Source organism: Acyrthosiphon pisum, chromosome X (genome assembly GCF_005508785.2).
Source record: "Acyrthosiphon pisum isolate AL4f chromosome X, pea_aphid_22Mar2018_4r6ur, whole genome shotgun sequence".
NCBI lineage: Eukaryota > Metazoa > Arthropoda > Insecta > Hemiptera > Aphididae > Acyrthosiphon > Acyrthosiphon pisum.
In genome coordinates, this window is record NC_042493.1 from 78500775 (window position 1) to 78527604 (window position 26830).

The window sequence follows — 26830 nt, forward strand, 5'->3', positions numbered from 1 at the left end:
TAAGAAAACTACTGGGAATTTGTTACTTTTCATTCCCTTTAGAACAAAGTAAATTCAATTTCCTACCAGATAAAACATTAAAGTTGAAAAATCAAACATTCTTCTGCCTTAAAAAGGGTCTTCGCCTAGGTAATTATAATAACTACCTATTGCAGTAATTCATTAATTACTAATACCTATATGGCATATGTACTATTGTAATTTTTATCACTGTCAAATGTCAATACTCTAGGAAGGTAGGTACTTTATTATCAGTTATTATTTATTAATTTATTAGTTACCTATTACTAAATTTGCCAATGTAGCTAATAAGTACCTAATACCTAATACTCCTAATTACAAATTAGGTAATAATTTCAAAATACAAGATTAATGAACAATTATATGTACCTATAGGCTGTATTAAATATTTATAATTTTATAATTATACTAGCTGATCCCGTGCACTTCGTTGCCCGTTAAATGTACCAACTCTATATGACTCGAACTTTGTTCAATTCGATTTTAATATTCGGTGTATGGTGTTCAAAATTTATCTTAACTTTTCCGTTGCTCGGAATAAAAATTCTGATTCGCAGCAGTATATTATCAGGAAGGCAATCTATACATGCGGTAGATCGCGGACTCCGTGCTGTTTGTACGTAAATGTATGATTTAACTCTAAAGTATCAAAGTTATACTAAGTTTGTCGTATTCCACCTATGCTGGATTGATATAATCAATTAATACAAGATCCTAACATAACCTAACCGTACTAATATCAGATGAATAAAAAAAAACAAACTTAACCATTTTTAAATTAGCCCGTCTTCTTCCCAGAGGTCTAATCTACACACCAACATTAATTTATTTATATATTGACAAAAATAATAATACAAATCAATAAACATGCCCGATTAACCAATAGCAACCAATATCTAATACACTGTTGCGCCATTGTTGTATTTTTTACATCCAGATTTCCTACTATTCCGGTGGATTTTCCTAAAATTTTCTTTCCTAAAAACCTTCTCCTGGCAATTACGAACAACTTAAAAAATATTTGAGCCAAATCTGACTGGCCATTCTCGATAGATGAGGTAACGTACATTTTTCACGCTCCATTTATATATATATAGATTATACATTAACATTATTAATCCAAATAGTTAATTAAATTAGTGATAAGACATTAAAAATGTATTATTTTTTTTTGTGCTATTTATAAATGGCTTATTTTCTTGAATTATTTTACATATTTCATACAGGACCTATAGCTAATAATAGTTGAATCATAATTATAGTAAAATATTTCATATTTTCTATGTAGCTACTTACTAAATAGGTATAATGATATTATGTATTATCTACAATCTAAAACATCCAAAAGTATTTATAGCTAACAAATCACAATATGTTAATGTTATATATACTAAAAGATTTAACTTACAACAATTAGGTACATTTATCACTTAAATATTAAATGAATTACCTACATTTTATAATAAATATCAAAGTTTATAGTTTTTTTTTATCATACCATGGCAATATATGACAAATGTTATGTAAACACAAACACTTATTAAGAGATAATAAAAGTCTCAAGAATAATCACTGCATTATTTATCTGTTTCGTACTTTGACTTCTGAGTATCTACCTATATAATATATTAGTTTGGGATTAGTAAATATGATTAGTGATTACTGATTAGTAAATATTTAATATGAACATTAATAAACATCACCAACGTTAATAAAATTCCATTTTCGGTCCCAAAAAATTTTTTTTTTTTTTATAAGAGCTTTTTTACATTTTCTATTGAAGTCACCACAAAAAAGTAACATATATTTAGCTCTTGTAAATTAAATGTATTACAATTATTTTAATTAAAATTATATAGGTATTTATGAATTTACTGTATTTACTGTATTTTATGAGTGCGTATAGAAAAGCACCTACCTAACTATAATAAATCAAAATTAATGATTCAACCATAAACATTTTCAGAAAAAAAGAGGACTACCACTTACCAGAACCCATTAAAATCAAATATAGTTGTTTAAGTTGTTAGCATTTAAAAAAAGTTGTTTTTGCTGTTGGTACAACTACGTCTTTTAAAATTATCCTAAAAAAATTACCAGTCAAAAATAAAGATACGCCTTTTTAGTTTTTTCATTGTATTAAAATTCCTGCATATCACTATATAATATAGGTACCTACTTACTACTTATCTATATCTAAATTATCGATCCGTAATCGTGAAATAGAAGCTTTTGTATGTAGGTACCTATACCATTATCATATGGTACATTGTACTTAAATAGCTACCTAACGAATTTTTTTAAATTATGTCATTACGACATTCTTGATATAAGATACCTATATCAACATCCTAGCTGTATAACAAATAACAATAAATTTAGATGTACCTAATTGTTAGACCTAATTGCTCTGTAATATATACAGAATATTTTTGAAATTGAAGATATGATTTTACGACGTTTCCTCATTATCTTTGTACTTTGAGTTACTACTTATTAGAGTAGAGTAAATTTATGGTAAGTGCCTACCTATTTGTATTTCGTATAATCACAGTTATATGAGCCGTGTGGTTATGTAAATAGGTATATACGCCATACGGTTATAAATTATAATTATTATACGTTTACCTAATAATTTAGACTTTAGTAAATAGTAATAATGATAAATGATAATTAATAATAAATATATATAATAGAATATTAAATATTCATTATTAATAAGGCATAATAATTATTGCACAGTTAGCAAAAAAACTACCTACCTATACATAAATGTATCTATTCAATTAATACTATTTACTTATAATATTATATCTATAATCTCATAATATAATATAGCATTATGTAAATATTTGCGAGTCGTTTTTTGCTGTCTTGCTTATCTATTTTTTTCTAAAACTATTTATTAATTCGATGTAATATATTTTTCATTGCAGTTATTTTTTTCTTGTGTACTATGTATACAATTGGCGAGTATAGGCTACCTAGTACCTACCAATACATTATTTAAAATATTCAACATTTCAACCATAGATATAAATTAAGGTATAGTGCGATTTAATTGATAGTATTATATGCGATACGTGACTAGATAGTAGGTACCTACATACTAAAGTCTGGTGCATACCAACGCTGAGTACAAGATCCAACGTTAAATATAATATAAAAACTTTCAAACCGTAATATTACATAAAGTAACCATATATATCAGCTCTCCTAACATATAGCTATATAAGAAATAGTTAAAACTGCAATTATTGTTTGTTAATCATTATTGATTGTTTTAATCATAAACTATAATACTCTGAACTTGGAAATCCATAAACTGATAAACCGTAATCACGCATTTCTGCAATAGACGATATATTTTACTGTTTACTATACCGTCATGAAATGATGACATTACATTTGATTATTATTATTTTTTTACATAGAATAAACGTCAGTGAAGGTTTTCAATTAGTAGTCTGAATGATTTTTAAGTATCTACAATAAACGTTTATTTGAATTTAAACCTAGATGCTTACTTACAACAATTCCTAAATCCTATAAAGAAACAAATTGGTACAAGTGAACAGTGATGAGTGATGACTATTGAATACCTAATAATTCCAGTTTTAAAAAAACTATTTTTTATATTCTACCAAACTTGAAACTAGGCTAATTATATCATATTTAATATACATATTATTCATTATTTTTTTCTCTCTCTTTTTCCCCTAAATACTCACGTAACTTTCTTGTATATTTCAAATCTAATTGGAATTTATTCCATAATAAACAATATTAATATTATTGTTATTATTATTATTTTGATATAATATAATTATGTTTAATACTTTAATTTTCTATAACGCTTATCGCGTGGTAGATCATTTAGATTAGGAATTATTTCACTGAGAGCGGGAGTTAAAATACAATTGTCGGTAAAATATTTAATGATCTATATTAGGTACGATATAACAGATAAAAAAAAAACATGCTCTTGACTATTTGAGCCACACTAAATTCAGATTATATAATAAAAACCATTAAATATACATTAAGTTTACACTATAAAGTATAGACCATTATATAATATATATATATATCTATCTACCGGCTACCAATGATTACTATAATCTTATAATATGGTAAATAGTTAACCTAAACTGGTACTTACTACTTACTATCTGTCTACGAATCTATCTATTCAATATTACTTACAAATCTACAATAAATTTAATATATAAACAATTCAAATATAATAGCGTATATAATATATATATTATATTATATATTATGGTATAGGTAAGTGGACAATAAACAAATACAATGCCACAATGATATATAGATATTAATTATAATTCATAATAAATACAATCTATTATTATCATGATAGATACTATAATATAAATAAATTATACGTTACAAACGTATAGGTAGGTACTGGCAGGGCTGTCCAAGGGAGGAGTGCCCTGGGCCTCGCTCTTTTAGCTCAAATTTGGAGGCCTCGCGTTTGAAAAAAGTGGTAAAATTGGTTTAAAAATTGGTTTTCACCCTGGGCTTGAAAATCCTTGGACAGTCCTAGGTACGGGCGTATGCGGTGTTATGGGATGATCCATTTAACGTAACTACGTAAGTACCTACCTAAGACACTGATTATATAAAAAAAATATATATTACAAATTTTTATCAGTATCATATTTTAAGTTTTTACTTTTTTGAATGACGATGTACATTTTTAATGTCATATTCCTAAGCAGAATATTATTCGGAGTATTTCGATCTATATAAATAAAATGTCGGATAAATAGTTTATTAGTTATTACTTATAACTATACACTTAAAGTAGGTAGATATTTAAAGCTTAGATGAATGTAATGGACCAACATTTTGCGGGGTACCTCTGAACCATTCCAGTACTCCACTCCGCTCCACTCATCAGTCATCATCACTTAAAATACTTGTACTTATCTATACTATAAGAGACTATAACTTGTATGTTACTACTCATAAATTACTGATTGCAAAATTCGATATTTATATATTAAAGTTCTCAATCTATATCAAATATTCTGTTTTGAAAATAAAGATAGGTATATAGGTAAATTAGATAAAATACTTAAATACTTATACTTAAATGTGAATGTAGTGCATAATCAAAATATAATAACGACTGTACCAATACTATATAGGTATAGGTATAGCCAGGTTGGGTACAGCCATATCTACTTAAGTACTAAAAATATGAGACTTATATTATCATTTAAATTAAAAATAATAACTAACTGAAATCAACATTACACAAAAGTAATTTTAAATTATTTTGGTTATAGTAGGCTGTAGGCATTTGATGGTTTAAAAAAATATATAATATTAATAACATTATTAGTGATTTTAATACAAAAATAAGCGGGTAGGTACCTACATAAAGGTTATAGGTACAATAACTATCGATTGATAACATTTTAGGCTAACAAATAGCGAAAATGAAGAATGAGCAAATTAACCCTCGGACACGAGCCACAACGAGATCCCCTACTTGTAGGTGGGTGCCTACGACTTACATATGTCTTAATAATTTACAATAAGCATTTAAATGTGTGAATTTTAATAAAATATTGGTGGGACGCACTGGCCTTGTCTTGAGTCATATCGTTGTAAATCGAGTAGGTATAGATACCTCTATACCTAATAGTTATTGAGCGAAAAATGTATTTAAATAATCATCAGCTATAGCTGTGGTAGGTGGCGTGGTGCAACAACTATTTACCGCATACACCTTATACAATTTACATATTACTATGAGGTTTATCGTTGACAGTAGACGGTAGTCCGTAAGTTGTTGTGGGTACCCTTGAAACGATTATATCACGCTAATCGGCTAATGTCAATGGTTAATCAGGCCTTAAGGGGAGCAGTAATTGACGATAGAGACAACGGTTGCGACTCTATTGGCCCTCGGTAGATCAGTTGGCTCTAGTCCCCTTTCGTTTTGCTAATCAATTCATATTGTTATCAATGCCGTGATTTTCCTTCGAAAATCGAAATAACCAATTGCTCGTTGTCAATACTCAATAGGTCGTCTCGAAGAAGGATGAATAAATAATAATAATGGTGTTCAGCGTTTGTTCCGATGTTCTGCCGTGAAAAAAAAATTGTATCGCAATCGAAATACAATGACGGCAATGGGTGTGTACTTTAGAGATCGATTCAATGCTGAATTTATCATCTGGTTTGTAACTGAATGGTAAACGATCTAAAGAACTCAAGAAACAATCCAATCAAATCATATCTGCTGAGTAAGTTACATAATTTTTGTTAAATTGTTGTCTATTTTTTAAAAGGTAAATTATTACACATCATATCATTACGATTACATTTGTGTTGTAATTACAATTTTTGACCATTAAATAGTGTATGTAGTTTGAGGTACCTATACTGTTATTGACATTGGAGGATAATTTTTAGTTTTATAATATAATATCGTTTTTACTACTTTTAGTAGGTATGTGGTCTTTAGTTACAAAATATAAGTGCTGAAATTAAAAGTTCAGCGTATAACATCATAGGTACTTGCAATTTTAAATTGAAAATAATCAATACCTATTACTGTTATGCTCAAACTAGTAATGAATTGGAAAACAACTACCTAGGTAGTTTGAAATGAGTAAAAAAAAAACATATTTTTATAACATGTGTGTCATAATTTAATTTGTTTAATTATTTACCAAGGTGAATTATTTTTCTTTTATGAATATTAATATTTGTTTGTACATCTACTTCTTCACAATCAGTATTAAAATAAAAATGGATTTAATACAATTCACTTAAGTACTTACCTTTAAGTTAACTTTCTACGTTTTATATAATAGTCATTAGTCAATATTATGGAATTGCCTAATTGAAATTTTTCTATTTTCTGGTATTCTTTGACAAAATTAGTTGAATAAAATATTGTAATAATAGATACTTAAATTTATGACTTTCAAATTATTAAATTATTAAATACATTGGTATGTTTTTTTTTATGATTAGATATTAAACTAAAGTTAAGAACTACTACAATTTTACCAGGATAAAATATAGTTTTTATAGGTTATTTAGTAGGTATTTTCTTTGATAAAATGATCCATTATCCTAACAAACAAGTGAATAATTCTAACAATTATAGCAAATTATTAAAATAAAAAAAAAATCTTATTGGTACCTATAAAACACTTTTTAGTAAAAATTAAAAATTGTATGGTATGAACTTAAAATATGTAAAATTACGAATTTAATTTAGTAATGTTAGTTACTTATCAAAACCAAAACCTTCTTATAACTTCAATTACCAATACCTTTTATTATACCTTTTATTATTATCAATTTTTTAGTTAAATATTTGTAAATATTAAACATGTACATAATAAAGTTATAAATAAATATAAATTATTAAAAAATTTTACTTTTATACTAAATTAAAATCTGTTCCCCTCTAATAAAATTTGTAAGTACCAATGCTTATGCGTTTGAAAGTGTTGACTGTTGATTAAGCAATTGATAAATATGTGTGTTCTTACTTTTTATAATTATTGATATCATTATTTTTTTTCTGGTAAGTATTCCATAAAAAAATGTAATCCAACTAAATTTTTATTTCTTATACATGATAGCCCAAAGCAAATATATTTAACTTATCAAGTAAATGTAAATTATCTAGTATTTTATGAGGATGGTAGTATATTTATCAATATTGTAAATTGTAGTCGAAGTAATTGATTTAAAAGTCATAGGTAACCCTCAGAACTTTAAACATAATATAGAATGTTCTTCATATTTTACTTATTTGTGTTTCATATTAAGGTTAAGGCCTTAGCTGACAAAATTAGGTTTTTTAAAAATGGCTTTTAATTAATGTTTATGTTCTATATATTTATAAATATTTGAATTATTAATATTATAATTTGTAAATTAGCTATGCTTATTATGTACCTTTTATTAAAGTTGTCCCTTAACTATCTAATTACTTAGGACCAGTGTTACAATCATCGGTATGCTTCGATTACACTTAACCGACTGATAACAGATTTTATTACTGGCCGAATTCGGCCGGTTAGGAGTCTGTTAAATTTAACGGGAGATGGTAATACTGGCCCTTAGTATGTGGGTACTATGTTGGTAACATTGAATGGTGAAATTAAAATTTTATTTTTTAATGTATTTCAATAATTTTATGAAAATAATTAATTTGGAATAAAATCTATAAATAATAAATGATATACCTATTAACTTTAAGATTTAAATGCGCATCCAGAACAGCTATTTATAAATTAATTTGTCTAGTTATTGCCAAATTATTATTGTTTTTTTGTTCACATGCATGTGTATTTTGAGGGATTTCATTTATGATTATTAAATTGGTAGATTGCCAACATGTCAGAATATATTGTTGTACTCTACAAATCTTAGAATGTTAAATACAATTTAAAATATTATTTATTTTTAAAATATAACTAGGTACATTTTCTTTTTTAATTATTTGCAGAAATTGTTTTAAATTTTGTATATACCAGAGGTATTCAAACTGAGTGTCACGGCTCCAAAGGCTATCTGGAGTATTTGTCAGGGGAGACGTGGTACAAAAGAGGGAAAAGAACGTTGATAACGATTAATGTATTGTTTTATTCTATACGTAAAACTTTTAATTTCAGTTTTCTATGCATAATTATTATTATATTTGTTGTCTTGATATAATTCATGTATTTATTATATATATTATTATAAATATTTAAATATTAAAACATTTTCTTTCTGTCTTTGAAAATAACCTAAATGTTATGAAAGACAAAGGAACCAAAGGAGTGGAATAAAAAAGTTTGAATACCTTTGGTATATACAATTAAAATTTTTTTTTAAATATGAATGATGAAGATTATAATTCATTAATAACTTAATAGAGTACATTAAGTTATTAATATTTTTACATTTTTAGCTTTAATCTAATTTTAACTTTATTTTAAGTAAGATAATAGATTAAAAATTTAATTACAATTACAATAATATTTGTATAGTAAGTTACTGCTGTTTAACTACAATATTGTGAGCTTAGCTGACCTTATTGTTATACTTTTGTGTATTAATCATATTGTGTACTATTACTTTCCTATTTCAATTTATATGAATATTTCAAACTGATTAACCTTTCTATGTCTTGTATGAATATTTTTATTTTTACATCGTTTTGAATATTAATTATATTGAAGTACTAGTACTTATATGTTCTAATGAATATTTATCAAACTAAATATTTAAAATGAATAGAAATTTCCTTTTGATGAATTATAAAGTTACTTTAATAGTCATACTAAAATTCTAGAAATGTATCATAAATGTCAACAACTTTCGTTCACATAATATAATTAATTTAAATATGTTTATATTTAATATCTGTTTTAAATAATATTATTGTATTAAATATTTATATTATTTATTTATCTCATAATAGTCAAAATAAACTATAAGAAGCTTTTAACTTTAATTAGGGTGTTAACTACTTTCTATTGAAACTAAAATACATTTTATTATGGTGTTTATATATTATTTTAACAATTTAATTATCAAGATTAGTGTTTCTAATTAATCTATTTAGTTTTTAAATATAGTAATTACATATAGCAATATAAAATTGATTGGTATTTTACACTGACTAATTTTGCATTATTTAATAATTTAATATTAATAATATTTTATCTAATAGTAAGGTACTAAATATCTATCTCAAAGTATTTTGTTAATTGTTTAATTTTAATATTTAAAAATCATTATAAAAATTAAATAAGTAACTTACTAAAATGTTCTTAAGGCTAAGAATAATTTAGTGGAAATAAAAAAAATATACACAAATAAAAGTATTTACTTACATTTTATGATTGATTACATAATATATAAACTAAAATAATAATTCTAAATAAATGTTTATCCATCTATAATAAAGAGGAAAACAGAAATTCAGATAAGGAATGTATAATTTATTAGTGGTCAAAGGTCATTTGTGATAATATTAGTTTAGTTCATAATTATTTTATTATTTATTATACATTTTTAGTTTTGATAGTACATTCATGTCACTAACACCTAGGCAACAGCAATGGTCGCTTATCAAATTCTATTAGAATAACTTGTGCCTTTTAATATTTTAATTAAAAAAAATATTTTATAAACATTATTTTATTTTTCAATAATGATGAAATTCAAGTTAAAAAGAAAGATATCCAATGTGTCAATAAATATGGCTTCAGTGTGGAAACGGCTTCAAAGAGTGAATAAAAGAGCAACAAAATTTCAATTTACATTATCATATCATCAAATAATATGTGAAACTACTTCTAAATGGTAAGGGTTTTCTTTTTTTGTAGATTTCAAAATGATTTTATTATTATATTACATACCTAAATTGATTTAAGTTATATGTATACAAGGTGTAACAGACTAATCCGGCAAATTAAATACTTTTTGTTATCTTCAATATTTATAAAAATTTTATGATAATAATTTTATAGACACTTACAAGTACAAGTACAAGTATCTTTAGTATAAAATGTATTTATTTTTTTTTTTTTTGAAAAATTCAAAATAGTAAATCTAATTTTTAAATAAATGTTGATGGTAAATACATTTATATAAGTCAAGATATTATGTTTTCTTGCAATTTTTTAAATGACCAGTATTTTTTTGGAGCTAATGAATTTGATACCTAATAAATTTATTCAAAATATTCATTTTGGTAATTTTCAGACATAAGAACATAACAAATTATTTATTACCCATATAATTTTCATAATTATTCTTACACATTTAACTAGGTTTAATTTTACATTTTTTATCTGTCAGGTCTTCCTGTTACACTCTATATATATATTGCATAAATGTATAATTACAAATACATTTATTATAACATCAAATATGACTTTAATAGTATTAAAATAGTGTAATACATTTAAATCAAAGTTAATTTATCTGTATTACATTCTACAGGTAAATTTAATAAATATTATTACATTGTTAAAATTAAAATTTTAAAAACACAATTAACAAACTTTTTAAATTTTTCTAATTTTTTAACAATACTACTACAATATTATTTTTTTTTCTGTATTTAAATATATGAATAAATATTTATAAAATAAACTATGTTTTGAAAAATGTTCAATTATTAATGATTTCAATTATTAGTTTTTTTTTTATAACTCATAGGTAATATAAATTAATAATTTTTTTTTCGTAATGTACTTTTAGGACTCCAAATAAATTGGTTGTTGTGTTAAGTCGCAGAAGCCGTCGTTTTGTCAGTGAAGCATTACCGTGGGAACCTACAATGAGAGACCCACTAAGAGGAGTAGTAATTTGGCCAGTTCCAGAAAATAAACAACTTTCCATTACATTATTCAAAGACCCTCGGAGTAATGAGCATGAAGACAAAGAATGGACATTTGCTATTGAAGATGTAAGTAGTAAAGATCATTGTACTCATAGGCGTGCGCAGACATTTGTAGCAGGGTGGGCCAAGTCAATAAAAATTAAGAAACCTGAACTCTGATGGAAGAAATAATTAAAATGTTACATACTTTAATTTACTTACTCATAATCGCTCACTATTTAAGACACAAATCATTCATATTATAATAAAAAAACAGAAACATATTTTATGTTATCAATTTTATTATTATTTATTATCATTGAGTATCAATTTTTCACCTACCTATATTTAATGTTTTATGATTTAAAAAATCAAAAATTGTGATGTTTAGATCATGTACTACAAATTTCGTTATGTCTCAGAGGGTGGGCCACGGCCCACCTACCCCCCCCCCCCCCTGTGCGCACACTTATGATTGTACTTTTACCTATACTATTATATTTAAGGCAAGATTTATATTCTTTCAAAACATTTTTGATATAATCATATGTATATTGATAATGTATTGCAAGATAAAGAATGTTTAATTAAGTACTTAGGTATTTTGTTATTTTGACTGGTTTATATTGACTAGGTGCGTATTAGATTCATTACAAGTCTTCTTGATCAATAGGTACTTTTCAATTAAAAATCGAATTTGTTTTAGTTCAAGTTCCATGCGTAAAACTAAAACAGTTTTCGTTCGTGTTCACTTTAATTATAAAAAACACATTCAAGTCCTTAAAAAATTGATCGGTTTTCATCTGATTTTTATTTTATTTTAAAAATATTTAAATAAATGAGAAAATACAAATAACTATTATAACTTTGAGAAAATTACTTGTGTGTTAAAAGAGCTCAACCTGTTTTAATCTTAATAAATAAATAAAAAAAATTATATAATAAGTAATTGCTTTAATCTGTCAATGTAGTTTTAAAATGTTATAAATAATGTCCGGATTTGTATGCATTTACATATTTATAATGAGTGTATGCAGTTCAATGGGAGTAAAAAAACCTAGACGATTTGTGTAGTATATAATGCATACAAAAAAGTTTAAAAATATAAATAAATACATATTTTAGGGATGACTGCATATTTTAAAATGTTTCCATATTCAATCATATTTTGTTTAAAAGTTTATTAAACCAATTATTTTATTTCTATTTCACCATGGAAACCAGATTATGGTTTATAAGTTCATGGTGTATTGTTGGGATATAAATGTTATTCTCTGTATATTATATTTTTGGATAATTTGTGTTAAAAATTATAACTTGTTTATCGCAACACGGTCATCTACAACAATGCTGACCAGTTTTATTTCAATTCTCTTTTTAAAATTATATTTTGCCAATACATCACGTTGTTTTGTTGCCATAATGTTGTTTTGTTGGGCATAATCGTCAGTCAATAGTGCATTAGTGCACATAGATCATTGTGTGATCCTCGTTCCATATTTCAAGCTTTTTGAGCGCATACAAATCCAGACCCTAATTATAAATAAGTATTTTATAATACATTACTATTAGTGTAATATGAATTTCATTAACGTTCTATTTGATATTAGTGGTAACGTTCATATAATGTTTACAAAATATAAACACTCATTTACAAATATATCATTTCAAAACACTGATTATTTTCATTATATATTTATGTACTGATAATTAGAGATGTAAGCTCGGAAAATTTTTACCCCATAAATTAATCAATTATTTTTTTACCAAAAATAATTTGTATGTGACACCTCAAATTAAACGTTTTAATGATGCCAATATTCATCAGTCGTAACATATTAATAGAATGGATGATAGTTGATATTATAAAATATAAAACGTTCAAACTATTTAAATTCCAACAAAAGCACTTGTGGCATAATTATAATACAATATGCATGCAAAATAAAATATTTACTGAAATTAATTAAAAATGTAAAAAAAACTATAAATTGTTTATTAAAATAAAATTTGTTTTTTTCTTTAAATATTAGTAATGTTAAACTTTTGAGGTCTTTGGGGCACCGGTTAAACTTATCAGATTATGTTCAAATTTCCTATACATTATTTTTATACATATTAGAATCTAAGTATGGGATCGGTCAAAAAAATGTAAAAATAAGGACCTCCCTAATTAAACACTTCTATCCAGTAAATAAAAAAAAATAAATGTTACCATAAATAAAATGAAAATTCTTCAGAGATGAGTTCCTGGGAGTGTTCCTATGGTAACATACCAAAATTTACAAAATTTATGTTAATTTTTCTTGGTAAATTAGGTACCAAAAAAAAAAAAAATGTATGTTAATTTTACATTCATAATGACAATATTATTATTAACTTACATTTGTATTAATTGTATCTTGTTTGAAAAAAATCATACAATAATATTCATAATGTATTATTAATTTTTTCTAGGTGAGTAATTTAGGAAAACATCGACAAATAGCAGTTGCTGTGTTAAATATGAAAAAACATGCCAGTGTAGATTCTACCCAAAGCCAAATTACATTGGTATTTAAACCTACTTCAAAAAAAATAACTTCTGCATCTCTTGAAATGACTATAACAAGTGTATTTTTGAGAGAAGGAAAAGCTACGTAAGTTATTTACAGTAGCTAAAATATGTTATACTTAACCAACATTTCCAAGTTATTTTTATTCTATTTCCATTTTAACTATTCTCTAAGAATTTTTATTGCCTCTTGAATATCTTCTTATCTTCTTGCCTTGAGCTATTATTTACAACATAGGTACTTAGATATTTCTCCACGATGACATTTACAATTCAGTGTTTAGGATACTTTTTGTAATGTGCTACATTTACAATATTTTTATTTTATATTTTTCTCCTAAATTATTCCTATAAGGGTTGATCTTCCACCTATTGGTTAAAAGATTATTTTTCTGTTTGTCAGTGTTAATTTACGATTTATTATTTATTTATATGTTTATTAGTTATAAGTGATATAACTTTTAGAACTCCAATAATGTAGATATACAACTAATCTTGTTTATATTTATTATTTTAAGTGATGAGGATATGATGAGTATGGCTAGTCTTCTTAGCACAAATAATAGTGATATTGCTCCCCTTGAAGATTTTGATGAAGAAGATATTGAAGGTAATTTATTATTTTATTATTTTTTGATATTCATGTATATGTATGTATGTGTACATAAAAATATATTTATTATACATTTTATTTTATTGTTTTTCTAGAATCTTCGTTCAAACAAGATATGAATAATGTATCATTCATGACTAACAAAATAGAACTTTTAACAAATAGTTTAAGTGACCCTGAAATTATTGGTAGTTCTGTTGGTATGTTGTTTATTTTGATGGTAATTTAATATATAAGTTACCTATTTTATTTGTTTGTCTTACTAGGAAATGATACCTTTCAACAAGAAGAAGATATATCAGAGAATACAAAACATTTCAATTTATCAATCAATGATAATTCAAATTCTGAAAATAGTTCTACTTATAATAATCTTTCTTACATGTAAGATGCTATACAAATGTATATTAATTATTATTGTACTTTATAGTTCTATATAATTAACTGTATAGCCAGTACTATTATAGTAATTATAGTAAAGTAAAAACAACATACATTTTTAAATTGAAAACAGTGCATAAATAATCCATTTTATTAACTAGTTTTATATTTATGTATTTTAAAGAAATAACTCTGGTTCTGGCGAAGGTATAAAGAATACTCGAGCATCATTAAAACCATTAAATTTGAAAGATGTAAGTAAAATGTTTTTTAAAAAACATGTAAATTTATCAATTAAATTGTTTTTTGGTTTTTTAACCGTAGAGTTGTTTTTGAATATATTATATAATATATATACGTAAAGCAATACAATAATTATTGTTTTCAGATTCATACTGATAGTGGTTCTAAAGGTACTGAAACTACTACTCCTGGTCAAGATCTACTTGAATGGTGTAAAGACATTACCAAAGAATATGCTGGTGTAAAAGTTACCAATCTTACGACATCTTGGAGAAACGGCCTTGCCTTTTGTGCTATTATTCATTACTTCCGTCCAGATATTATGTGAGATATTTAAAATTATTTATTTTTCTGTTTATATGTAATCATAATTTATGAGCAAATATCACTTTTAATTACTACATACAAACATAAGCTTTTATATACAACATTTAGTGTGAGAAGAACTTAATCTCAATTTATATTTATGAATAAAGTATGCACCTCCAGATAGTTGAGACATTGTATCATTATCTGAACAATAGAGCTACAATTTTTTAACTAATGTAAATGCATTTATTATTAGGTACATCTATTTTACAATAAACAAAATAATACTAGTTTTGAAAAATAAATAACTTTTTACAATATTAAAAAGACCTGAGCATTTAACTTATCTATTTTGAGTAAAAATTTAGGAACTATACATATAACTATAACTATATAACTATATAACTATACATATAACCTCTAATGTATTCTAATAAAATTAATAATTTTTGGTTTTTATCTTAATAAATACAATTTTTTTCAACAAAACTGTTTAAAAGACAAGATTATTATTATTAAATGTATATTTAAATGTTTATCCATTATAAAAATGTATAAATGACTAAGTGTGTGCTAACATTTCAGAGAATTTGATGCACTAAAACCTCACGATATTAGAGGAAACTGTAAAGCTGCTTTTGATGCTGGAGAACTATTGGGTATATCCCGTGTAATTGAACCTTCTGATATGGGCGTTCTTACAATTCCTGATAAATTAGCTGTTATGACATATCTATATCAATTAAGAGCTCATTTTACTGGTAAATAGTTAATTTTTAAAGATTACTATGCATTACTACCAATTTAAATTTGTCATAGGTCATGAATTAGAAGTTCAGCAAATTGGTAAAACAGCAGATGAATCATCATATATGATTGGCCGATTTAATAATCCTGATAGAGATATATCTTTTCAATTATTTGAAAAAGAGATTTTTAGAGCTAATGATTCTAATGACAAAGACCAAAATTCATTTGGAAACATTAAAAAGTAATATTTTTAATCAAATAGTATTTTTTTCACGGATTTGGTATCTAATCTATGTATTACATTTTTAGTAAAAAAGATAATATTACTGATGATCTGAATAATGGTTATTCCTCAATAGCATCTACAAAAGATAATATTACAGATAAAATTTTAAATGGTTCAAAAAGTATTTTTGACAAAGTATTATCTCCATCTAAAGAAAAATTATCTTTTCCAAAGGTATGTTTAAGAAATATTTCTATTGTTACATCCTACAATTAATAACTGTATTTAAAAACTTTAAATGTTTTAAATAGGTGAAATCATCAAAATCATCACAGATAACTAAGAGGCAACTTACCGATCCTTTAATTTCTAATGATGATACGTATGATAATATTGAATTATTTTTTTAAATATATATATTAATTTTTTTATTACAAATTTCAGCTTATCTCTAGTTTCTAGTGAAAGAAGTAAAAAGTTAACAAGATCTCTATCAACTAGTGAGGTATGAAGTTTTATTTGTAACAAAAGTAATTAAATTTAAATTTGGTTGCATTTTGTTTAGAGCTTAAAAAGTTCAAGCTCAGGTGACAGGACTAGTGAACCAAAGTCATTACAGGAAACCCATAAACACCACGTTTCTTCTAAACAGGTATATTTATGTCTTTTATAAAAATATATATTATATTAAACAACAATTTTATATATTTAGCTTGTTTAGTGTCACATTAAATAACATTTATTTTATTTAAAAAAAAAACTGAAAATAGAATAGACATCAAATTAATACCTAACACATTTTATTAAAAATATAAATTTACCTATGGTTGCATAATTAAATTTAATTTGTTTATGCATACCACACCACCTAGTTTTTCTTTGCTGTAACTGTGGAAGTTAAAATAATTAATTCAAATATAATCCTAAGGTTTCTCTATTCCACATGGTTATATTAGTTATTTTTGGTTATACATGGTTGATATTTTGAAATACTTCTATGATTACTTTTAGAAGTATAAATATAAACATATTTTGTTTAAAGTAAAGTTTCACCACTCTTGTTCAGGATCTTAAATTAATAAAATCCTTAACTGGATGTTCGAGATATCTTACTTTTCAAAAATAATATATATTTTATAGAATACTTAACATTTAAAATGATAATTAATATTTTGTTAATTACTTATTAATATGATTGAGAGCTGCATGATTTTTATTTGTATGTGTGTAGAATGTAACAACTAATCGACACGTTGAGCTTAGAGAAAGAGCTCGTCAGCTTGTAGAACAAGCCCGTCGAGAAGCTGCTAGACGATCTGTGCCTCAATTACCTAGTCAGGTTGGTGTAAATAACATTTTTCTTTTGTTTTTTTTTTGCATATAATATTTGAATGCTATAAAAACTATTAGTTTTAAATAAATATATACTAGTATATTGATTTATAAAATAAAAATGATGTCAAAAAAATTAAAAATAAATATATATCAATGAAGTAAGTGTTTAACTAACACATACTGTCACTTATTTATCTCAGAATGAAGAAGAAAGACAGCAGCAGTTAAGAGATCGTGCTAAAAAATTAATAGCAGAGGCACGTAAAAATATAAATGTTTCAACCTCATCATCTCCAATTACAAGTCTAAATAATGGAAGTGCTCGAAGTTCAGTATCTCCAGTTTCAGACAGATCTCAAACTAGTTTGTTCAACCTTGACAAGGTAATAATATTTTATAACTATTAAAAATGTTAACATTATGATTTATACTTATATATATTTTGAATAGTCATTTGAATCGAGTAAAAATAGCAGTAATTTAGCTTTAGATTCAAGTAGCCCTCAGAAACTGCAATCTTTCACATCTTTATTGGATGCCAGTTCTATATCAAAAGATGTAAGATATAAGGAAACATGATTAAGGATTTTATTTTAAATAATTGTTCTTATTATATGCTGATGATAGACTTTTAAGAATGAAATCAATTACATTCAAAATGAAATGGAATCGTTAGAACGTGAACAGAAACAAATTGATTGCCAAGCTGATGAACTAGAAGTAGAACTAAGAAGAGTTATGAATACAGGTAAAGAAACAAAATGTATCTATGAAATAAAATTTTTGTTGAATGTTTATATGTGTGTTGGATTAGCATATTTTTTATTTATTATATTTATTCACTATAGGAAATGATCGAGAAAGGGAAGAATTTCTTATGACAGAATGGTTTACACTTGTTAATAAGAAAAATGCATTATTGCGTCGCCAAATGCAGTTGAACATTTTGTAAGCATTGACAAAAGACATAATAATATATTATATTTAATTTAATATTATAACTGCACAGTTTAATATTTTAAAGGGTTCTTAATTAAATCTAATTGCCATTATTTAAATATATTTTATTTTTACTCTAATGTTTGAGGTTTTTTGAATACCAGTTAGTATGTCTAAAAATACTACTAATAAAACAGATGAACATAATATGGAAGAAACTACTCTTTTCATCAATAATTCTATTATCATTATAATATAGTTTCGTTCTATGTTGGGCATACAAACTATAACTATCCAATCATTTAGTTTATATTGATTAATTTTAATAAATATCAATAAAATAAATAAATACACAATCATTGAATTTGTTGAAATATTATGCATAATTTATGTCAAAATAAATATAATTTGACTATGAAAATAACAAGTTAATGAAGTTAATAATATTCCATTATTAAACATGATTAACTTTGATTAGCCTAATTATTTTTAAAATGTATTTATTTTTAATTGTTATAGAATATTGAATTATACATATATTGACAAATTTATATATTGAATATTTATTTAAATGTAAGGATTTTAAATTTTATATATAATTGTTATAAACTTTTTTCATTGATTAATCGTAGAATTTGGCTTTACATAGGCTTTTTATTATTTTTTAAATTTTAAAGCGAGTCATGTGCATTTTAAAATTGTAAACTGTTTGTACATCTTAAAATATATGAGTATGTTAAAATGTTACTCACTTTAAAATTAAATTATAATAAAAAGCCTATGTCATTGTCTAGATAATAATCTTACATTTAGATTTTATAAGAGGTCAATTTGCTCTAATTTCTTAAACTAACGGGAGATAAACGTGTTCTGCTGAGCGTAAAATTTGCTATGTTACACACTTGTAAGACGGAGGCAACAAATATCACTGTAACGTCCCCTTTATAGATTTAGATTTTAACACATAGCATTCAAAACATCAAGAAGAATGTCATTGGAATTAATACTTTTTGTTCATAGTTCAATATTTAATAGAAAATGAGTTAACAGAAATAGTATAGTAACTTAACCACTATAAATCAATCAAAATATTGTTGTACTAGTATTATAATTTATTACAGAGCTAGTTCAAAATCAAAGCATTTCACAAAAATTATTTTTTATAACATTTTATATAATGAAACAATAGAATATCCAGTTAAGTCAACATTTTGTCACCTTCAATATTACATAAGAAACTTATAAGCGTCTGCCCCTTATATGATTCAATATTAAAACCCTTTAGGCCCATGCCTCCAGGATAAAATAATCCAGCATTGATTATAATACATATCTTCTAAATTCAATAGTCATCGAGGTATTTCATAAAATGACTCAATTTAATACTTAAACGCTTACATGTAAAAAAGACCTTATCACATAATATTTTTATAATAAAAGTAATAAGAATTCCAAACGAAAAACCCTGACAAAACTAGAAAAAATAATATATATTATAATAACTGATAGTATATTTTTAAATTTAAATGATAATGATGGTGATTTAATTGATTTCCAATAAAAGACAATTTTTTGCATTATTACACTCTTGTTCTAGTTTCTTGTTATAATTATAAAGAATAAATTTTAGATAAAATAAAACAATGTTGTTGAATTAATTTGCATAATTTTCCAAATAGTGTACTATATAATAATAATATGTTTTATAGAGAAAAAGAAGACGATTTAGAGAGAAGATACCAATTACTCATTGGGGAACTTAGAAGTATAATTGCAATTGAAGGTATGATTTAACTATATGACAGTAAAATAAGAAATAGTTCAATTATTAAGTTAAATTAATTTTTAGATTGGCAAAAGACAGAAGAGCAAAGACGTCGTGAGAATTTATTGTTGGCAGAATTAGTAACTATTGTTAATAAACGGGATGAGTTAGTTCATCATTTAGATTCTCAAGAAAGGGCGTAAGTTTTTTTTATGACATTTTGAAATATTTATAAATTAAAATACATGAATAAAATATTATTAATAATACATTTTTAGAATTGAAGAAGATGATAAAATTGTGAGAGATCTCAATAGATCTGGTCTAATTCATCAAAATAAGAACTGTGTTGTACAGTAATACATATTATATACGAACAATTATTTAAATATTTTAAGCAATACCATCTTGTATCTTGTAAAAATTATTTAATTTTACAATTTTATTCTTTAAAATCTTTAGTTTTTTTTATCTTTGATTTTACTTATGTTTAAGTATTTATTGTTTTCATTAAGTATATTGTATACTATTAACTTTGAAATAACTTACATAAACTTATACTGTAAATTGATTTATTTGAACTGCACCAATTTTTGTTTGATGTTTTAGAATAGTTTTTATGATATTTTTGTGACATTAATGTCCGTATGCATAGTCATGTATGTGTCATATAATTGTTTTAACATGTCTTATGTGACACATAAACTGACCATGCATGCGGTAATTAGAATGGTTTTTGTTTAGCAAACATTTGTTTTGGTATATTTTTGTGAAAGAATATTAGAAGAATATTTTTTAATATTTTTAACATTGAATATATTCATAATTATGTTCTTATACAGTTGCAAATTATGTTGACATCTTATTCATAAACGTGAATTATACTACTACTTACATCAAATGATATATTAATAATATTTTTTGTTATTGTTTAAAAATAATTAATTTAGTTTAAGTTTATTAAAATTATCTAGTCAGTAGTTCTATTTGATTTTATTTAAATTATAGCCATTTAATGTCGGTTAGTTTTAATATTTATTCAGTCAAATTTGATGAATGAGGTTTGCTCAATGATGTATTTTTGTTTTATACTTAATTACTAACAATTCATGATTTACTGTAATACAACTTTTTTTTTTTTACAATTACTTATACATATTATATTATGTTCGTTATAATACTTGTGTATTGTATAACATCTTTATCTATAGACTTATCTATAGTCCATTCAGTTTATGAGTACACCAGTGCACGCATATTATGCTATTGACTGCTGTATCTTGCCCCCCTCTACAATTGCAGTTTTATGCTGCTGTCATTGTAAAGTGATGGTAGCAATGGTGGAGATGATCAATGGGCGGATATCGGCATTAATAACCGGTAGTGAGGAGACATGTGCGGACTCATGTTTTTGTTTGCTGCTCGGTCTACTTTTAAATTGAATGAACTGTTTTCCTAAAATCAGAATAAGTTCTATTTTGGTTGAATATTTATTTAAAGAAAGAAATTTTGATATTTGTTGGGAGTGATTCCACAATATGTTTTTTAGTTATTCTAGTTCAATTAAATAACTCTATATTATTTTTTAGTGAATAGGTATATATTTGTCAACATGATTTATGATGGTTGAACTATATCATTAGTTCAAGTTGATAATATAATAGTGTGCATTGCTTCATTGGCATTGAGTAGGATATGGAAATGTCATCATATAAAAATAATAAATACACTCCTAAAGAATCAAAAATATCTTTGGTAGTCGTAGCTTAAATTTAACTAGTTAAAACTTATTTAACTCATGAAAAAAACACTTCAACTATACCATAATTTTCTAATAATAATATTCTTGAAATGTATAGTTTGTATGTAATGAACCAACATATAAAAAAATAGATAAATAATTAAGTTCCTAGCACATTACTTGATATTTGTGCTCTGCATAATAATAATTAATTTATAATATAATTTAATAATAAATTAAGTCATTTGAAAGAATTAAAAGAAAGAAAGACTTGCACAATGTGTAACAAGAATTAAGTAAGCGTGATATTCTCTTATAGTAATTTACATATTAAATTGTGTATTAATAAATACTTAATGTGCATTCATGTTAGTATGTAACACATACGTTTGTTTGCAAAGAACTATTTTATACTGCTTATAAGTATGCTACTAATTGGGTACCTAGTTGGGTTTACTAAGGTTGGTTTCTTCTTCTTTTTTCTTCTGCTAAGATGTTTGCCTAAATGTATTAGAACACCAACAATTAGGGGTAGCCTAGCCTCACCAATTTATTTTAAATTTGGCACAATTACATTTTTTTAATGCCAAATTACTTAGAATGCAGTATTTGCTATCATAAAGTAATACAAATTTAGACATACTAAAATTCAAGATGAATTAATATAAAACACGTAAATAATTTTTTTTTTTTTTTGGTTTAATATTTTTAATACTATTAGTTATTCTAGTATAATATAATAAAAAATTGACTTATTATGATTAAAAAAATAAAAAACATTATCTTGTTAGTTAAAAAATTTAAATTACCTTGTTATAGTTAAAAAAAATGAAATTATTAAATAAAAATGTACCCTGTTCTAATAATAAAAAAAAAAAACTGATGATAATATAAACTAAAAATTATATAAATTTAATAATTATTATTATCGAAATGAAATTTGATGTTGGAGTCCTGTATGTGCATGAATTATTATGCGAAGACAATTTTCATACAATCTAAATGGTCGTTTTACATTAGTAAATAATAGCTTAATAAACCCATAAAGATAATCTAAATGACGATGAAACTCATCATAGCCCACGTTTTCTATAAAGTCCTCAAATCGCTTGCACTCCTTTATCACAGTATCTGCCATTCTAGGGTTTAATATATTTCTGTAAATATATCAATAATCATATGATTTATTATAAATAGGTTTGTAACAAAAATAATATGTAGGTATTTAACATACATTGCAGAAAGACCATTTGGTATGGAATGATATTGAGGCCAGTTTTCTATGCAACGCTGGCAGCAGCATTCAAACTTGAAATTATGACGGCAAATCTCTTGTCTTTCTTCATTTTTCATCTCATCAAACAATTTTAACCTTCCATAACTAAAGAATAACTAAAATAACAATAAAAACGTACGAAACAAACATATTAAATGTTAATATATAGATTATAGTGAAAATTGTGTGAAAAATGATCTCAAAAAGAAATGTTTCGACAAATTTATTTTTTATTATAAACATTTATTATGTTAGTGTTTCAACTTTTATGAAATTCAACACCCAAAATTGACAAATAACAGCAATTTATTCGTCAATGTAAATAAAGTAAATATCTAACTACAAGTATAACTTTTAGTTGAATTAAGAAAATTCACATAATCAAATATATACATATTATCAGGTATAAAGTTAATTTTAAAAATCAAAAATATGAGTTTGATAGGCCACTGAAAATTAGATAGGTTATTAGATACAATAATTATTAGATATGTTGTACTGTTGGAATATTAGAGTTTAATGCAATAGAGAAACTAGGAAATAAGACCATTAAATAATTCAAAGCACAGACTTGTCACTTAACTTTCGTTTGATAAAGAATGGTACTTTTAGAACATGTACTCCATAAAACCAATTTATACACAAAAAGATAAAATAAATCAATTCCTTAGAACCAAAAATGTGTACATATTATTTAGCTTTGTTACACAATAATGCTTTATAGTAGCATAGCATCTATGATATTGAATAAAAAAGATCTATAGTCACCTGGTTTCCTTTGGGAATCGGTTGAATAGCTTTCATTACTCTTGTTTTTGTAGATAATTTTCCACTTCGTTCTATATTTGGATCACAAGAATGGTTGAATAAAGCAAGACTTGGATACAAAGCTATTGCCATTGGAAAAGTCATATAGTAATAACTTTGTAATGATTGACCTTTTAGAGATACCATGTTTGGGGCATTGATATTTATTTTTCTAGCGTTTAAATCTAAAACACTTAGGATGCGTACCAAAGAAGTACCTACAATACCTAAATAGCATTCTTCAATTTTGAATCCACTTAACATCAAATACTGTAACATTTCAGCAGCAATACAGTTAAAAAAAAACAATACTTCTATTGGCATTTCTTCTTCACAGCTATCCAACGAATAGGCCGTTAAAAAATTGTCAGACTTATATTGACCGTTTTCATTAAAACCCCTTGTCTTAGGATCTATTTTAGATTTAGAAAATGTATCTACCAACGAACAATATTTTTTCAAACCCATTTTTGATAATTCTTTTGATAACCACTTCAAAGCAAGTTGATTCAAATCAGTTATTCCTGGCAATGATCTGATAAAAAAAATAATTGGACATTCCAAATTGTGTCCATCTTTCATTGATTTATGTAAACAATTTTCACTGCAGTAATAAACCTGTACAAAATATGTAAATTAATATATTTTGTTTAAGATATAAAAAACAGAAGAAATGTTTAGACATAACTTAAAGCACATAAAAATAAAATAAATAAGTTTTTAATTGGAAGAAAATATCATATAAAGGAATCTTAATAGGTTTTTTATTAGGAATTAAGCGGATAATTAAGAGGTACCTTCTAATATTTACATTTATAAATAATATGTACATTTTATTATAAAATTAATTAACCACCAAATAGAAATGTATGTATATTTATGAAGTAAGATTGTTAAAAAAAAACTTACTAATGAACATTTTGTACAGGGTATTGGAACTACTGGCGATTTCAGGCAATTACGACAACAAGAATTGTGTAATTGTAATCCCCCGTAAATGTAAGGTTCATCTATGGCCACAACATCTCCTAAAAATAAATTAATATCATAATTTTATCACAAATAAATATTGCTTATTAAAAAAGGCTCCCGCTTCAACAATGGGTCTTAACAAGATCAGTGTTTCCTGACCCATGCTGCGAGATAATGTACCTAGAGCCTACCTTCCCTCGTTTGTAAAAATTACCCAGGACAATATTTTCTTGTTTATTTTAACCATAGGTATTTAATATTTTGTTAAGTACAAAAGATAGCCTAGATACAGTGTTGGAAATGGCACAACTAAGGTTAAAATGTTGGGGGGCTGTAGCCCCCCACCTGATATTACATGAACAGTTACTCGTGGTAGCAATGCCCCCACACCCCCGAATATATTCACATAAAAATATAAAAAAAATCATACATAAATATTACATTTTCTAATAATATTTTGACGATAAGCAAAATGTAAAATATTTATTAATAATAATTATTATTATTAGAAGTTGATTTTACAAGTTTTACTTATAGATACAATATTTAAAAGATTATAAAATAAAAAATAAAAATATTTCGAATGTCAAATAATCTAAGTAATTATCAAATAAATAATCTATGAATGAAAGGAAGGTACATAATCTTTTAAAAAGATTATTAACATAATGTTGTTTAAAATCGTGATATAAAACAAAATAATATTATTGTTAATTTTTGAAAATTATTTTTTACATTTTAATTTTTTTAATAAAAATTAGGCATACTATTCTACTATTAAGTATAATATGATTGGAATTAAATATGAATAATGTGATGATTACACTAATAAGCTTTTAAAAATAATTTATCAATCAATTTCATGTGTCATTAACGTTGTAGTCTGGGGATTATTTTTCCTATGGTCGGGGATTTTTTTCTGGGGATTTTTTAATTTTTATTCCGCAATTGATTGTCTCTATAGTCTATACTTTAGTTCAGTGCATATTTGTTAAATTTATGTATAATAGTCTTACCAATATACCGACATAAATTGTTTCTTTAAAACAAATACAGGCCATACAGCTAATGATATTTACCATATTTATCATAGGCAATAAAAAATAATTGTAAAGTTTAAATAAAAATAAGATGCCTAATTCAGTAATTCCATTTTTCCCCACCAAAAAAAAGTAAGAAATACAGTTTAATTTTTAAAGACTTATTAATATTTTACGAAACAAATTAATAATTAATTTTGCGGGGGCTATTACAAGTTTTTTTGGGGGGGGGGGCGTGCCCCCCCTGGTTGCGCTTATGGGTAAAAAATTACGCTAATCATTCCATTAAATATTTTTATTTAAATTACATTCGCGTTACCAGACATTATTTTAGATTCTGAGTGGAACGATGAATGTATTGATTTTACAATGATGTGTGTTTTTTTATTTTTTTTATTTTTTTTATTTTTTTATTTTTTTTTGTGTCTGTGTACACGATAAGTAGTCGAAATAATGCTACGATTTTCAACTTCAG

At 24.9% G+C, this 26830-nt stretch overlaps 2 protein-coding genes across 3 annotated transcripts in view; one reads left to right on the plus strand and one right to left on the minus strand.

The window, feature by feature from the left end:
- Nucleotides 1-5767: 5767 nt before the first annotated feature.
- LOC100166681 (EH domain-binding protein 1) lies at nucleotides 5768-21664 on the plus strand. 2 transcript variants are annotated; one of them, XM_003247162.4, is made up of 23 exons: nucleotides 5770-6305; nucleotides 10244-10380; nucleotides 11284-11491; nucleotides 13862-14043; nucleotides 14477-14568; nucleotides 14667-14771; nucleotides 14838-14955; nucleotides 15137-15206; nucleotides 15341-15519; nucleotides 16090-16265; nucleotides 16324-16495; nucleotides 16564-16714; nucleotides 16792-16862; nucleotides 16925-16985; nucleotides 17046-17132; nucleotides 17712-17819; nucleotides 18016-18198; nucleotides 18266-18373; nucleotides 18443-18563; nucleotides 18664-18763; nucleotides 20464-20537; nucleotides 20604-20718; nucleotides 20798-21664. In XM_003247162.4, exons 2-23 carry the CDS (start codon nucleotides 10277-10279, stop codon nucleotides 20877-20879), a joined length of 2667 nt encoding a protein of 888 aa, XP_003247210.1. In that variant the 5' UTR covers nucleotides 5770-6305; nucleotides 10244-10276; the 3' UTR covers nucleotides 20880-21664. The 2 variants fall into 2 exon arrangements, with proteins under 2 accessions (XP_029345550.1, XP_003247210.1); XM_029489690.1 differs by lacking the exon at nucleotides 17712-17819 and having other exon boundaries at nucleotides 5768-6305.
- Nucleotides 21665-23129: 1465 nt separating this feature from the next.
- LOC100575916 (SET and MYND domain-containing protein 4-like) overlaps nucleotides 23130-26830 on the minus strand; it is a 6238-nt gene continuing 2537 nt past the window's right edge. Inside the window, exons 3-6 of the mRNA XM_008188782.3 lie at nucleotides 25253-25371; nucleotides 24305-24961; nucleotides 23495-23652; nucleotides 23130-23417 (exon numbers count right to left, since the gene is read on the minus strand). Coding sequence (XP_008187004.3) covers nucleotides 23186-23417; nucleotides 23495-23652; nucleotides 24305-24961; nucleotides 25253-25371 — 1166 coding nt within the window. The 3' untranslated portion in view covers nucleotides 23130-23185. The remainder of the gene's footprint in view (nucleotides 23418-23494; nucleotides 23653-24304; nucleotides 24962-25252; nucleotides 25372-26830) is intronic.